The 15,343-nt window shown below is 28.4% G+C and overlaps 1 protein-coding gene across 2 annotated transcripts; it reads right to left on the bottom strand.

The window, feature by feature from the left end:
- Window positions 1–579: 579 nt before the first annotated feature.
- LOC112712481 (type IV inositol polyphosphate 5-phosphatase 3) lies at window positions 580–8,552 on the bottom strand. 2 transcript variants are annotated; one of them, XM_025765377.3, is made up of 10 exons: window positions 8,298–8,552; window positions 3,944–4,010; window positions 3,722–3,869; window positions 3,558–3,630; window positions 3,356–3,460; window positions 2,498–3,263; window positions 2,215–2,399; window positions 1,620–1,728; window positions 1,356–1,495; window positions 580–1,138 (listed from the first exon to the last, which is right to left on the bottom strand). In XM_025765377.3, exons 2-10 carry the CDS (start codon window positions 3,971–3,973, stop codon window positions 925–927), a joined length of 1,770 nt encoding a protein of 589 aa, XP_025621162.1. In that variant the 5' UTR covers window positions 3,974–4,010; window positions 8,298–8,552; the 3' UTR covers window positions 580–924. The 2 variants fall into 2 exon arrangements, with proteins under 2 accessions (XP_025621162.1, XP_025621163.1); XM_025765378.3 differs by having other exon boundaries at window positions 3,944–4,013; window positions 8,298–8,504.
- Between the last annotated feature and the right edge of the window lie 6,791 nt (window positions 8,553–15,343).

Raw genomic sequence — 15,343 nt, forward strand, 5'->3', positions numbered from 1 at the left:
TTATCAATATAAAAATAATTATATATAAATAATTCGAAGGGACTATTTTGAATTTTTTAAAAAAATTTAGAAGTTATTTTGAGATTTTTTTTTAAAATTCTTCGAGAACTATTTTATACTTTATTTTTAAGATTAATCTATTCAAATCACACACATAGATACTTAGTGGTCACGTATATAAGTCAACATTTTACGTTAACAATCGTCGTTAATAACTAACAAAAGTAAATGTTAGAATTATTTTGTATATTTTAAAATCTGAAAAATTAAAACATCCAATTTTAAATATCTCTTGGGTAATTACTCTAATGTAATTTTCCCTCTTAAAAAAAAAAACTTATACCAAGACCTGCTCATGCATTACACATTTCGTTTAAAACTTCTCAAATCTACCTTATACTTTATGCGATATTATCATCTTCTAAATAGCATATAACCTGTTTCACCTGCATTCAAGTTTCATAATTTTCTAGACTTATTTGGGTGAACTCAAAAAAAAAAAAAAGTGGTTTTGTTTTAAAAAAATTAAAAAAATAAAAACAATTTGATATTTAAATATCTCATTCTTCTAGACACATATTCCAATGAAATGCTTTTTGTTTATTTATATAATTATACAGAAATTTTCTATAAAAGTTCTACCAATATATAACTCAATACAACAATATAGAACATATATATACATCCAATCTATGAACTAACTTTAAATCCTTTTGTAAGAGTAAGATTCATTACAAACATATCATGCAATGCAAATATTTATAAATATATTGATTTAAGAATATAAATAAATAAAATGAATAAATATAGTAGTGTGTATTTGAGAAGTTGGTATTATCATTGGACCCTGCAAATCAATATGGTGATTTTATTTATTTAAAGATAATTAATTATATTTATATACTTAATTAATGAAGTAAATAATTAAATATTCCAATTAGCTAAATTGTTGAAGACTTCTGCATTTTCAATTTCTGCATCAGTGAAAGTTAAAGCCTTCTGTAGCTTTCTTGGAGAGAAAACCTCAACCTCAGCCATGTATGTGGCAGTTACAGGCCTATGATCTGACAGTTTAATCTCTTCTCTTCTATAACTTAGCAATCTCAATCCGCTTCCATAAGAAAGAATGCGATCGCACCTGAAATATAACCATTCATATGACTTCTTTTAGGTTTTTTAGGTGAAAACTCACGTGCAGTTGTTTTTATGTGAAGTTGAGAGTTAAGAATTGTTATATCACAATTTAGTCAAATCTGTCAAATCATCTAATAGTTCTTAGCTATTAACTTCACGTGAAGAAAACTGCACCTAAGTCTCTATCTTGTATGTAAATGTGAAATTGTTGTGAAGCATACCATGATGGTACACGTCTTCCAATCTTTGGATCCTCTCCATAGTACTTATCTGAATTAGCCTCATACTTATAAGTTGGTGCGAAGTTTAACTGTCCTTCTGACCATCCTTCAAACACACCCTTCTCCATTTCTTTCGCTAGCTGCACAAGCAAACGACAAAGTTTTTAAGAGCATAATTATATATCTAACTTTATTTAATTAGGACTCGTTAATAAGTGGTAGAAAATTCATGTAACCTATTTCTATTGGTAATGATAATATTACCTGGTCTTTCTCAAATAATTTTGACCACTGTTTTTTTGAGATGAGATCTCTTGTTTTCTCATATGACCAATTGATTCGGTAATTCAGATCGCCCAACCAAATTACTCTCCTGCAAATACAAAAATTGAAATTGATCTAAGTCATTATGTTACGTTTCTTTTCATACAAAACATATAAGGCCATATAAGTAATTTCCTATATAAATATATATAAGAGAGAAAATCTCAAACTAGCAGAATTTATTATTTGAGGAAGTATAAGAAGCTAATAGAGTATCTGTATAATGCGTATAATGGGGATTTAGGGATGTTCGATTCAGTAGGATATCAGATGTTTATTATCCCTGGTATCCGGATAGTTATTATATATAGTATGGGTGTATTGTGTATGAGAAATTAGTAGTATTTTATCCTGAATGTTCATTTTTTAACTCATATTGAGTCAAATAAATAGCTCATTGTACACATTGTACAAATATTTCATTGACTCCTTAGCGGAATTCTTATTATTTTTGGTTAGTACTTTTAGTCGACCAATTCCATTATTTTAGTCTAATAATCTAATAACATACTTTTAACTGAAGACATAGACTTACTCATGATCAAGAATATCCATAGGAAGTTGAATATCAGAAAGTGAATGAAAATGAGTTCTGTGATGAATCTCACGCACATCAGCATTCCTTCTGAGTTCATCCCCTTCTTTCTCACCAGCAGTCAGATGTGTGCATATAAAACAAAACAATGTTTGATATATGGACATGCTGATAGATATTGAACCCTGAAAATAACACAAAATTATCTTTATTCATCTATCATTATTCTCCTATAATGATAACAATAATCATAAACCACAACAACAAATTAAACTCACTAGACCTTGTTACCAATGTATCCCATAACACCAACTCCAACTGTTGAAACCTTCAAATTCTGAATGTGTTTCCTCAGATTCCTCCGAACCCAGATGGTGATGAAGATTCCAACCATCTGTTTGCTCACTATTCTTACATAGGATGATCTTCTCTTCCTCCTCATCAATGCTTCAAGATCAATCTCACCAAGCAAACCTATGTCATCCATCATGGTGGTTGGTTTGAAAGAATCATAAGTTCTGAAAGACTTCATTGTCTTAAATGACTTGAAAGTTTTCAAAGTCTTTGATTTGTTCAACACTTTCTGTGGCTGCAGATGCATTGGTTGCTCTGGCCAACTCAATCCAATTGATGTGTCCATGTTTATGTTTTCCTCCATGGGTGAGTCTTCGTTGCGAAAACAGTTTAGCCTGTTCAGCTTTCTTGGGTAAGAAGGTATCTGGCTTTGCAAATCAGAATCAGCATTTTTGATGGATTCTTCTGTGGCAATGTCACCAACATTGTTGCCTTCTTCTTCATTGAATGGATGAACTTCTTCACCAATGTCACTGTCACTTTCCTCAAGTAGAATCTCTTCTGCTACATCCGGGATGTCGGCCGTTGGCTTGAATCTGGAGGGAGAGGGAGGATCACTGAAGGATTTCATCTTAGTTGCCGGAGGCCTAACTCTGTTAAGTGTTTCTCTGATGATGTTTTCCCATTTTGGCGCGCGCCGAGTGTCTTCAGCACCAAAGATATTGCCAGGGTTCAAAGGTACAATCTCTTGAAAACTGAAAAATCATATATAGAAAGCTCTTATTGGATCCAGAAATCTTGTAAAGATCAAATATTTAGTGACATTATATGAGAATGTATGAATTACCCAAGAACATAGATATCAGCAGGGTGGTTGATGCATAACCAATCATCAATGTCTAAATCATCAGGTGGAGCTTCTCCTCCAACATTCCATGTCCCAACACATATTCTATTACACAAATTGATCAAATCAAGTTTAATTTGCAACTACTATATGTTGTTGCATGCTAATTAATTAATTAATTAATTAAGTATAGAATGGTAACCTGAGTTCCTTATTGTTTATGTACTGAGCCCTGGAAGTTAATGACTTTTGCCTCCTTAATCTTGGAATAAAATCTGCAGCCTCATTCAGATTTGTTCTGTTCTATGAAGAAGATTGAATATTTAATAGCACAAGTGAAAAAGAAAGAAAGAAAGAAAGAAAGACCTTGATTAGTATGAGAATGAGGAGAATCAGAATCAGAATCAGAATGAGAATCAGGATCATTCTGGTCATCAGGGTCATCAGCAGTGTAATCAGTTTGATTAGTTCCCATGTTAAGCCATTTGCGCATCACCACGCTTCCCCAGAAAGCCTGCAACAAAAAAAATGTCACAAGCAAACAAACAAAGAAGCCATGCAAAGACAAAGAAAGAAAGAAAGAGATACCTGTGGATTGTTGGTTGACCGTTGCTTCATCACTCACTCTTGCAAGAACCAACCTTACTACTCTGATCTACTTTTAATCAATCACAAGAGGCAAAACAATGTCTTTCATTCAACTACTTAACCAACTTAGATATAATAATATAAATATGCATGATGTAATTGAAAATTCTAAGTTTAGAGATTTCTGTTTTGTTCTTTTTGATTTCTATCTAATTCTCTCTATGTCTTGATACAATATCGTATTATCTAATTAGATGTTTATATAAAATATTTTATATGCTTCAAAATTAAATTATATGTGATCTAATGATATAATTATATTTGAAGGTTGTTAACTTTGAGGTGTTTGATAAAAACTTAGGGAAAAAAAATCAAACATTTAGTTTTTTTGTTTTTTTACGGAATTTTTAACCTGAATTAATCTGTCATAGATTTGAGTTCCATTTAAAGATTTGTCGCTGGCCAATAAATTACTGCATGCACAAAATGGGATTCAAATTTCTGATACTTGCTTAAGCGGACGAGTGAGTTGACTACTCAACCAATATGTAGTTGCCAATGTCACGGGGAATTGTATGTTGTATTATATACCCAGAAAACAATAGGTCTCACATCACATTTGTAACTAGACGGCAATAACTGGGTCCATGTCTATAAGAAGACAACATTTATCCACACATTTAATTTTTTTTTAAGAAAAAAAAAGTGTGAAGGGATTCAAGAGAAATAAAAAATTTTCACCAAATTAACATATATATATATATATATATATATATATATATATATATATATATATATATATATAATCAACCACTAAATCAATTATTATCCCATATACTTTTAATTTATATTTTATATTTCATATATAATGGATTTTTTATGTACATATATCTTGATTGGTTGTATCAACATTATGCCTCCACTAAGAAAGAGAACAAAACTTACCAAATCTTAAAATGTGAACTTTGTTATATATGATGAAGGATACGTTGTCGTGTTTCTATCTCTATTAACAATTTAACTATTTATTATCTGTCACAAATATGACTTAATGTTAATAATTTAATATGCTAAAGGATAAACCACAGCCATTCAACTGACACGCCAACTAATAATGGTCTTTTTTTTTCAGGTTAATTTAATTACATGGTCTGTGTTTGGCTGTTCCTATTCTAATTATTGACCCTTTTTTATTTTGCAATACTTTTTCACTAACGTACATTGAAACCCCTTTCAACAAGTAACCAATCAAACATTTGGGAGAATAATATATGTAATTTGGCATTGCCTCACCTAATTAAGACCCCATTGATCTATTCATTTAATTGGACAAATTTAACATTCACGGATTCGTGGATGCACCACTTGATTTATATTTTTAATAAGGAAGTTATTTAAACAAAAACGTTTAATTTTTTTAAAGATATTTTTTAGTAATTAAAATTTAATATATATAATAATTGATTAAATTATATTATTTTTTATTAAAATTAGATCATATAAATTAATTTAATTAAAAATGATAATTAAATTTTAAATTGATCTAAATTAATATTTTTTTATAAAAAATAATTACAATATTTTTATTATAAAAAATAACTAAAATATTCCTATTTTATATATATATATTTTGAAAATTCTAAATCCTAACTCTATAATGATAAAAAAGTAAAGTGCTAGAATTTAGAATTCTTAAAATTAATATATATATATATATATAATAGAAATATTTTAGTTATTATTTTAATAAAGATATTGTAATTATTTTTTTAAAATAATATTAATTTAGATCAATTTAAAATTTGATTTATAATTTTTTAATTAAATTAATTTATCTATTCTAATTTTAATAAAAATAATATGATTTTATTAATTATATATGTTAAATTTTAATTATTAAAAAATATTTTTAAAAAAATATTTTAAACGCCTTTATTATCTGAATGACTCTTTTTTAACAAATATTGGATATTACCATTAGGATACTAGCTACTTAACTTGACTTTAAGATATCAAAAGTCACAAAATAATGATACATCAAGAACATTTTACTGCTTAGTGCTTACCTACCTCAAATATATTATTATATTGATTAAGAACAAAATAGCATATGACATCTAAACTTATTGTCATCATTGGCGCCATTATTTATAAATGTGTAACAACCAAATTAATTAACGAGCGTAGATAGGTAGAGAATGATATGATTTGGCGCACTAAAAGCCCCATTAATTAATAGGGTCTATACGTGTAAAGGGGAAGCAGACAGGAAATTAAGGGATTGCATTCTTTAAAACGTAATTTGTTGGATAATTGACTTTAATTAAAAGCATAAAGGAAGGCCGCAACCACAAGAAATTAGACCATTCAATTATAGCACATGATGATGACAATAGTTGGTCCCCGTTTTTATGTGAAGAGTGAAGACTATAAATTATGGATAACAATAGTATAATTAGAACCTCCAAAGATTAAATCAGTACAAAACGTGAATCTTAAAAACAATTTTAGAAATTTAGCCTTGAATTAAATTATAAATCTGATTTAGTGATAGATATTAATAAATGACTAATTAGTTGATACAATAATATTTAATGCTCAAGTGATAAAACAACGCTTTGATAAGGAAAAAAACTAGTTATATCGAAGATAAGGATTTTTTTTTCAAATTACTAGGCCTTTTATTTTAAAATAAGTATTCACTTTCATTTTATGTTTAGATACACTAATTGTTTAAAAACCTTAAAAAATGAAAAAGACACGTATTTTAGAATAGAAAGAATATAAAAGTAGGTAGCTAATATTATATTTTAATTCATTATTACTGATCAATTTATAGTTATAGTTCTGAAAATAAAACAGAACTCATCAGACCCACTGAAAATTAACCATCAAATCGTCAGTCTAATTTAAAATAAAAATCGACTATTAATTAGTAGATCAATAAAAAAACATTAAATCAATCCAATTTTTGATGATTAATTGGTCTTTAAAACAATAAAATATAATTTTAAAAAATATATATAATATAAATATATTATTTTGTTATATCTAATTCAATTCTAATTAAATTTTAAATATTTAAGAGAAATAATGTTAAAAAATTATCAAAATTTATTATTTTTTATCATTATTTAAATATCAACTCAATTTTTTTAGTTTAATTTTTTTAATCTAATAATCTAACAATTTACTATATTTCATACTTTTAAATTTTAATAGCCATATAACATTACACTTAATTTAAATATTCTATCACCGATTCAGTTTTGTAGAACCTTTGTCAATAATTGTATACAAATATAACAATATTATTATTTTATTTAGTGTTTGTATTGTAACTCTAGACTTTTTAAATGCTCTACCTTACTGTATATTGAGCTTCTTATTTCAAAAAAAAAAAAATACAACAATATTGTTCCATTCATTAATTATTTCCTCGAATAAGATCATAAGTTCACAACACATGTCCACATCGACTATAAAATGGAACATGTGTTTCACGGTGGTTGTTTTAACTTCAAATTAAATAATTAATTAATTAATGTGTTTACTATGGCCTATTGTTATAAGGGTTTCCACCGTGTGAAGAGAAATAATAACGCGTGATAATGACTAATGAGTTTCTACTTTTACTCTTTTAGTACATTCGTTGCAATATGCCCCGTCATTATTGGAATATTTAACAGCACATGAGTTCGTGTAAATGTAAAAAGATTAAATAATTAAGATATTGTGAAAAAAAATTGTAGAAAATTAATTAATATTAAATAATTTTAAATTTTAAATTTTAAATTGATAATCTAGAATTTTATCTTAAGAGTTTATAATTTAAAGTATAAAATTTAAAAAATAATTAATATTAACTGAAAAAATTAATTTTTAATATTATTTGTTTTTTGAATTTCTTCAACCACCAAAAAACTAAGAATGCAGCATTTTATTTGTATCTGTATTTTTTATTTTTATTTTTAATTTTTCTATTTTTTAAATTTTATGAAAGAAAAAATAATAAAATTTTATCTTTTGTTTTTATTTTTTATTTTCTTTTTTAATAACATTCTGAAAATAAAAAACACTAAAAACAAAAATAAAAAAACTATCCATTATTGTTATGTATGTATATGTTTGATTTCAACTTGAAAAATATGCATCCTATATTTTGTTCCTATGTTACTAGCTAGTACTATCCATTCTTCTCTTCTTTGCTTTAATTTGCCGACACTGTGTCTAGTAGTTAATGATGAAAGCTGGATAGACAGATCTTAAACGAATTGAACATGCAAATTAATTAATAATAATAATCAATAAATTAATCATGAAATATATAGTAAATAATAAGTAAGAAGCATACCTTTAATTTGTTGATATAATTATTATTTGATATTTCTTGTTCTTAACTATACTATTATGTACATGTGCTTCTGCTGCAACTTCATCATCAGCTTCTTCAGGCTTCAATAATTCTCCGATGAAGAAGTAAGAGATCGAGAGAACAGAGACAATAGCAGCAGGTTTATGATGTTTATATATATGATGATCACAACAACAAGATGCTAACAAATTGCTATATAATATAAACATACATATATATAACAACATTGGTCACTATCAATTTAATGGGAAAACAGGTAATAGATATAACCTTATTGATACACGTGTCATATATCCATTCACATATCTTGTCTTAAATTATTCTTGATTATAAACCCTCCCTATATATTGTTTTAATTAAGCATAATATTTTTTTATAATAATATATATTTTTCTTAGAAAAAAGTACAAAAATAATAGTATGTATTAGTTAATATTTTTAATTCTAAAAATTCTTATTTTTCAAAAATTTACTGTATAAGATTTGTAATTTAGGGAGAGATAAAGTTATTAGGGCTAACTATATATATCATAATAACCTACAAACTATACTAGCTTAGCTCTTACCAGATTTTACATCAATACCCTTGACAAAAGTTAAAAAATTATGATTTAAGATTTAAAATTTAATATTAATAAATTAAAATATTTTTATTAAAATTTGTTATGTTTGTTGAAAAAAAATTGATTATCTAACATTACTATTTCTAAAAAATTAATTATAACTATCACTCTACGGTCAATTTCATTCTTCGTTCACCAAAAAAATTTCAGTTATTAATAGAGAGATATATCAGTTAAAAAAAAAGTATGTAGTAGTAATAATATTTGCAACTAACACAGAGAGAAAATTATATTATGTAAGGTTCATGGATCACTTGATGCTATGAATATGATTTATATAGGTAACTGATTTTTTTGTTCTGGATATATATATGCATGTTTTAATAATATTATTATAGAGACAGGTTACCAAATTAAAGCTTTCATGCATTTCCACGTGAAAATTATTTTGCTGCTACTCTCTTTAAGTAAACATTTATCCACAATTATTTTTATGTGAAATTAATAACGATTAATTATTAGATAATATTTAATTGAATATAAATTATTTAATAATTTTTAATTATTATATTCGTATAAAATAATTGCATATAACTGCACGTAAATTTCCATCCATTTTTAATCTCTAATTTATTGCGATCCCACAAAACCATACAATCATCAATCAATCATGTGCAGTGCGTTGAATTTCAGTCACTCATTTAAAGAGTTTTCTCGGTACATAGATTTTATTTTTTGCTTTATTATCTGTCCCTGCATGACCATGGAGGCAGAAGAAGGATCTTCCACCACTTCTATTTTTGTACTTTAGTTTTATATCTTGATGACGGCATATATAACTAATAGGAAAATTTTTAAGTGTGCCGTCATATCGGTGTATTAATAATTTTTAACTATTGATCTTAATTATAAACAATATATATAATATATAATTAAGATCAACGGTTAAAAATTACTGATATACCGATATGACAGTACATTTAAAAATCTTTTTAACTAATACAAGGAAGGAAGGTACAAACAAATACTCTAACAATGGTGCCAGTAATTCTCAATAAATAAATGGTAAATTGTCAAAATAGATTAAATTTATCGGGTCAATTTGATTATTCATTTAAGCAGATAGACTTTATTTTTAAAATTAAATTTGTTTTAAAATTTTGAGTTAAATGAATTGAGTCCAATTAACTAAAAAATATAGACTAAACGAAAATGGTTCGTTTAATATATTTTTCATAGGATAAAATATATTTTTTATTTTTAAAATTTGTAATTTTTTAAAAATATTCATAAAATTTATTTTTATTTAATTTTGTCCCTAACGTTTTTTATTTATTCAATTTTATTTTTAATATGTTTGATTTGTTACAAAATTATTTTTAAATATTTTTAATTTTATCCCTAATATTTTATATTAGATAAAGACAAAATTAGCGATTTTCAACCGAATACAAACAAATCCGAATCACAAAACATAAATCAGTAACAGCAAATAGAAAATGGACAAAAGAAATGCCAATAATTGAAATTGATAGAAATATTGCACGAACAGAGGACTAGATTGGAACACAATCGATGTTTCTAGACCAAGAATAGGAATTGAAACAGAATAGTGGTTGAATCAGGATAAAGTTAAACAAAAGGCAGAAGATAAAAAGATGAAATTGGAGCAAAATTAATAGAACAACAAACAAATAAATTAAATTGGAACAAAGGGATGAAATTAGAACAATAGGGCAAGAGGGTAAGAAGGGTGAGGGTGATCAAGTAGTGCACAAGAATTCGAGAATGAGATTCGCGCGTTTGCTCTTTTTGGGTTCGTACGAAACGAGAAGACCGACTCCCGAATGCCGAAAGCGAGAGTTTTTTATTCAGATCGAGAAAGTGTTATTTGTTACTGTTGGAATACCGAATAGGTGCTATATTGACCGATTTGCAACGGAGCTTAAAAATACTAATAAAACCACTGGTATCCCACCAATTCACAGCAGTTCAGGAAATAGCTGGTAATTTTTCACCAGAATTTTTCGTGTATGTTGTAGTGAGAGTTAACATCGCTAGTTTTGATACAAATAAAAAACTTAGAGACAAAATTAAATACAATTAAATGTTAAGAATATCTTTTAAAGAAAATCACAAACATTAGAAACAAAACACATACTTTATCCCTTTTTTATATTTTTTTAAAATAGCACTTTTGACCAATACTTTTTTTTATTCTATTTGAAAATCTAACCCATCAAATAAAAAAAATATTTTTTCAAAAAATAAAATAAAAAAGTAAATGAGCTGTAAAATTAGATTTAATTACTCCATTGGTCCTTATAGTTTCGCAAAATTTTCAATTAGGTCCCAATATTTTTTTCTTTTTAATTTGGTCCTTGTGCCAATTCTTTTTTTTAATTAGGTTCATTTTCACAGTAATTGGTTTAATTAAATAGGGACCTAATTAAAAAGAAAATTTGGTACAGAAACCTAAATAAAAAGAAAAAAAAAGTATAGGGACCCAAACTAAAAAAATTTGGTGCAAGGACTCAATTAAAAGGAAAAAAGTATAGGCACCTAATTAAAAATTTTGCAAAACTATAGAGACGAACAGAGTAATTAAACTGTAAAATTATCGCCCGTGAATAAAGGGCACTTAAACGAATGGACCAGCCTGTTTAACCTGTGGACTTAAGCAGGCCGAATTAAACAAGTTAGACTCGTCCGTTTGACAATCTTAAATAATTGTGCATTTAAATATAATTTAATTTTAGTATACCATTAATGTAAAATAATTGTGTATCTAATTATATAATGTTATTTCAAAAAAAAAATAACGGTCTAAATAATTATTCAAAACGATGAATATAATTAAATGATCATATAAATATTTTATATTATAAGTGAATTAAAATTAAACTTATTTAAATAAACAGCTAGGTATAATGTTTTTACGTACAATTAATTAATAAACTTTTAATACACTAATTTATTTAAATAGAAAATTATTTGAGAGATAATATAAATAAAGGTTGGCTTTTTTTTAGATAAAGTATAAGAAGACAACACATCCACACGTCAACATAAATAACATCTTAAAAAATTAATTTTAAAAATTAAATTTTAATTAATTAAAAATAATCATGTTTTAAATTTGAATAATTAGGATTAGGTGACGTAATCTTTTCTAAACACACTCTCATACTACGTTCCAATTTCTTCTCATCAGTCAATCCTCCGCCGATTAGACTGCTGCATATCCACCTTTGCAGTGCGCCATCGTCGTTGATGGGAGCTCTCGCACGTCCTTTCCTCCCTGTCATCCATATCGCTGTTGCATGAAAAAGTCGTGCAAGTAACGCAATCACGCGAGATCCCTGTGGCGCCGCTGCTATCTCAAGTTCCCCATCCGTCGTGCCACGCAATTTAGAATCTGCACCCCACGGCTTTCCATCCATTGTACACAGCCGCTGTCGGGTCTCCTATTCGTGATGCACGATCGACTACGCCACGGCGACTCCTCCACTCGCGACACGCGATCTCAGCGGCTTCATCCCGTGATGCGCCACCACAGAAAGCCACCGCGAGTCCCCCACGGTCCATGCAGCACCATCGAAGACGTCGTTGGCGACCACCCTACGACTCTTCTTCTTCTTCTTCTTCTTCTAGTTTTTCTTCCTGATTTTGGATGATTATTTTAATTAGTTTTGGAATTTTTTTCTAACTTTTGGATGATTCTTTTTATTAGTTTTGGATTATTCTTTTTTCTTTGTTTTGGATTTTTTTTCTTAGATTTGAATTTTTTAATAGTTTTAGATGTTTCTTTTCTTATGTTGAGTTTGGAAAACTAAATATTAAATTAAGTGATGAACAAATATTATTGGGTTATTTATTTGTATGATTTTGTTGTGTTTGTGTGCAGAAAATAAATTAATTAACACAGGTCCAAGGTGCAAATAATCAAGACCTATCAATAGCAAGCCCACACATACAAACCAATTCCAATTCAGCTATAGCAACAATCTGATCAAAATTGAATGGCTGAACTATGAAGAAGAAAGAAATCAAATAGGCCCAAAGAAAATATCCAAGCCCGTTCGATGAATCTACCAAAACTCAATATTCAAAAATTTGAACCCCAAGTTCAATTCATTCGAATTCCATCTTGCTTCCACTGAAAGTCAAACTCTCTCTTCTCTCTCCTCTCTCTCCTATCACATCACTCTTTGAACAAAGAAGAAAGAAAGAATAGAAAAGTTTTGGATTCTCATACCTTATCCAAATGGCAAGAAGATAACTGACACCAAGTGGATCTTTAGAAATAAATTAGGTAACGATGGTAGTGTAATTTAAAATAAGGCTAGATTAGTGGCCCAATGGTACGATCAAGAAGAGGCCATTGAATTTGATGAGTCATTTGCTCCGGTGACTAGAATGGAGGCAATAAGATTGTTGCTTGCCTATGCTGCCCACAAAGGCTTCAAATTTTTTCAAATAGATGTTAAATTTTTAAATGACTTTATTAATAGAGAAGTATACGTACCTCAACCTCCCAGTTTTGAAAACAAAAATTTTTGAAATCATGTTTTTAAACTTGTAAAAGCACTTTACGGTTTGAGACAAGCTCCTAGAGCTTGGTATGAAAGGCTTAGTGCCTTCTTGTTGCAAAATAACTTTCAAAGGGTACTATGGATACTACTATTTTCATTAAAGAATCTAATAATCATTTCTTGCTTGTCCAAGTGTATGTAGATGATATTGTGTTTGGATCGGCAAATGAAACCTTGTGTGAAGAATTTGGAAAATTAATGACTAGTGAGTTTGATATGAGCATGATGGAAGAACTCACATTCTTCCTTGGTTCGCAAATTAAACAAACTCCTAGTGGTATTTTTGTGTACCAAGGTAAATATGCCAATGAATTGGTGAAGAAATTCGGTTTAGAAAATTCGAAGCCCATGAGTACACTAATACATCATAATACTAAACTTAACAAGGATGAAAATGGGAAAGATGTTGATGAGACTTGGTATAGATGTATAATTGGATCACTTATGTATCTAACATCATCTAGGCCGGATATTGTACAAAGTGTGGGTGTATGTTCTCGTTTTCAATCTCACCCTAAGAAATCACATCTTTCAGCTGTTGAACGAATCATTAGATACATAAAAGGCACATCTGACCTTAGTTTTTGGTATCCTAGAACTAATAATTTTTGTGTAGTTGAGTATTGTAATGCAGATTTTACGGGAGATCCTGTGGATAGAAGAAGTTCTTCAAGGATGTGTTGCTTTCTTGGACAAACCCTAAATGTTTGGTCAAGTAAAAAATAAGTTAATGTTGCTTTATCCACTGCTGAGGTCGAATATATTTTAGCTTTCTCATATTGTTCACAATTAATTTGGCTTAAAACTCAGCTTGCCGATTACAAACTGAAAATTAAAAGTATTTCTTTATTTTGTGATAACTTAAGTGCCATAAACATCTCTAAAAATCTCGTGTTGCACTCAAGAACAAATTACATTGAGGTAAGATATCGCTCTATTAGGGAACATGTGTAAAAGGAAACTATTGATATTCAATTTATAAAATCGGAAGATCAATTAGCTGATATCTTCACAAAGTTGTTATGTGAAGATAGGTTCTGTAAACTGAGAACTGCACTAGAAATAATTGATATTCAATATATGGAATTGTTCCTAATAAAATTCTAAGTATTTTTTTGTCTTATAGATTGCAAGGAAACAAAATTGAGCAAATGATGACCTCCTTTATAAGGCTTGAACAAGGCCCAAAAATCTTCTAAGATATGAGTTTGAAATAAAACTCAAAGGGATCTCAAGTAATTCTTCATCACCGTTGGGCCTAAAAGAGATAAGCTTTGTTTAATTAAATGGGCTTCATACTTACCTTGATCATTAAATACTTAAAATTTGTTTTCATTTCTCTTTCTTCTCCATTTCAAGTTATATCAATTAGAAACCTTTCAAATCCTTTTTGATATGTCATTTCAAAAGCTGCATTTCTTTTGAATTTCAAACCTCTCCTTAAATACCATTTCATTAAAAAATTTTATGTTTTAAAGAGAATTTTTCTTTGTACATTAACGATGGTTTCTTAATCAAGAAAACCTCTCTCTTTTTCACTATCCCACTTTGACGTTCTCTCTCTCTTCTACTCTTTCATCCCTTCTTTAATATGAGAAAGAAAATAGCAACTAGAAAAAGCACTAGCTCATACATGCCTCTTCGCAATCCTCCTCATTCAAAATAACCTCAATCTCATACTCACATATGTATTCACTCTCATTCATCCTCATCTTAGTCTCATCAACAGACACAATTCATGGCAATAAAGACCATTTATCCTTGGGCTTCCTCAACGCATAGGGGAGCCGAATCATCTATGGCTAAGGGAGAAAAAGGAAATGGCCCCATGAAAGAAGAAGACCATCCACCATCTCCTCCTCCACAT

This window comes from Arachis hypogaea, chromosome 9 (assembly GCF_003086295.3).
Source record: "Arachis hypogaea cultivar Tifrunner chromosome 9, arahy.Tifrunner.gnm2.J5K5, whole genome shotgun sequence".
In the NCBI taxonomy this organism is placed as follows: Eukaryota; Viridiplantae; Streptophyta; class Magnoliopsida; order Fabales; family Fabaceae; genus Arachis; species Arachis hypogaea.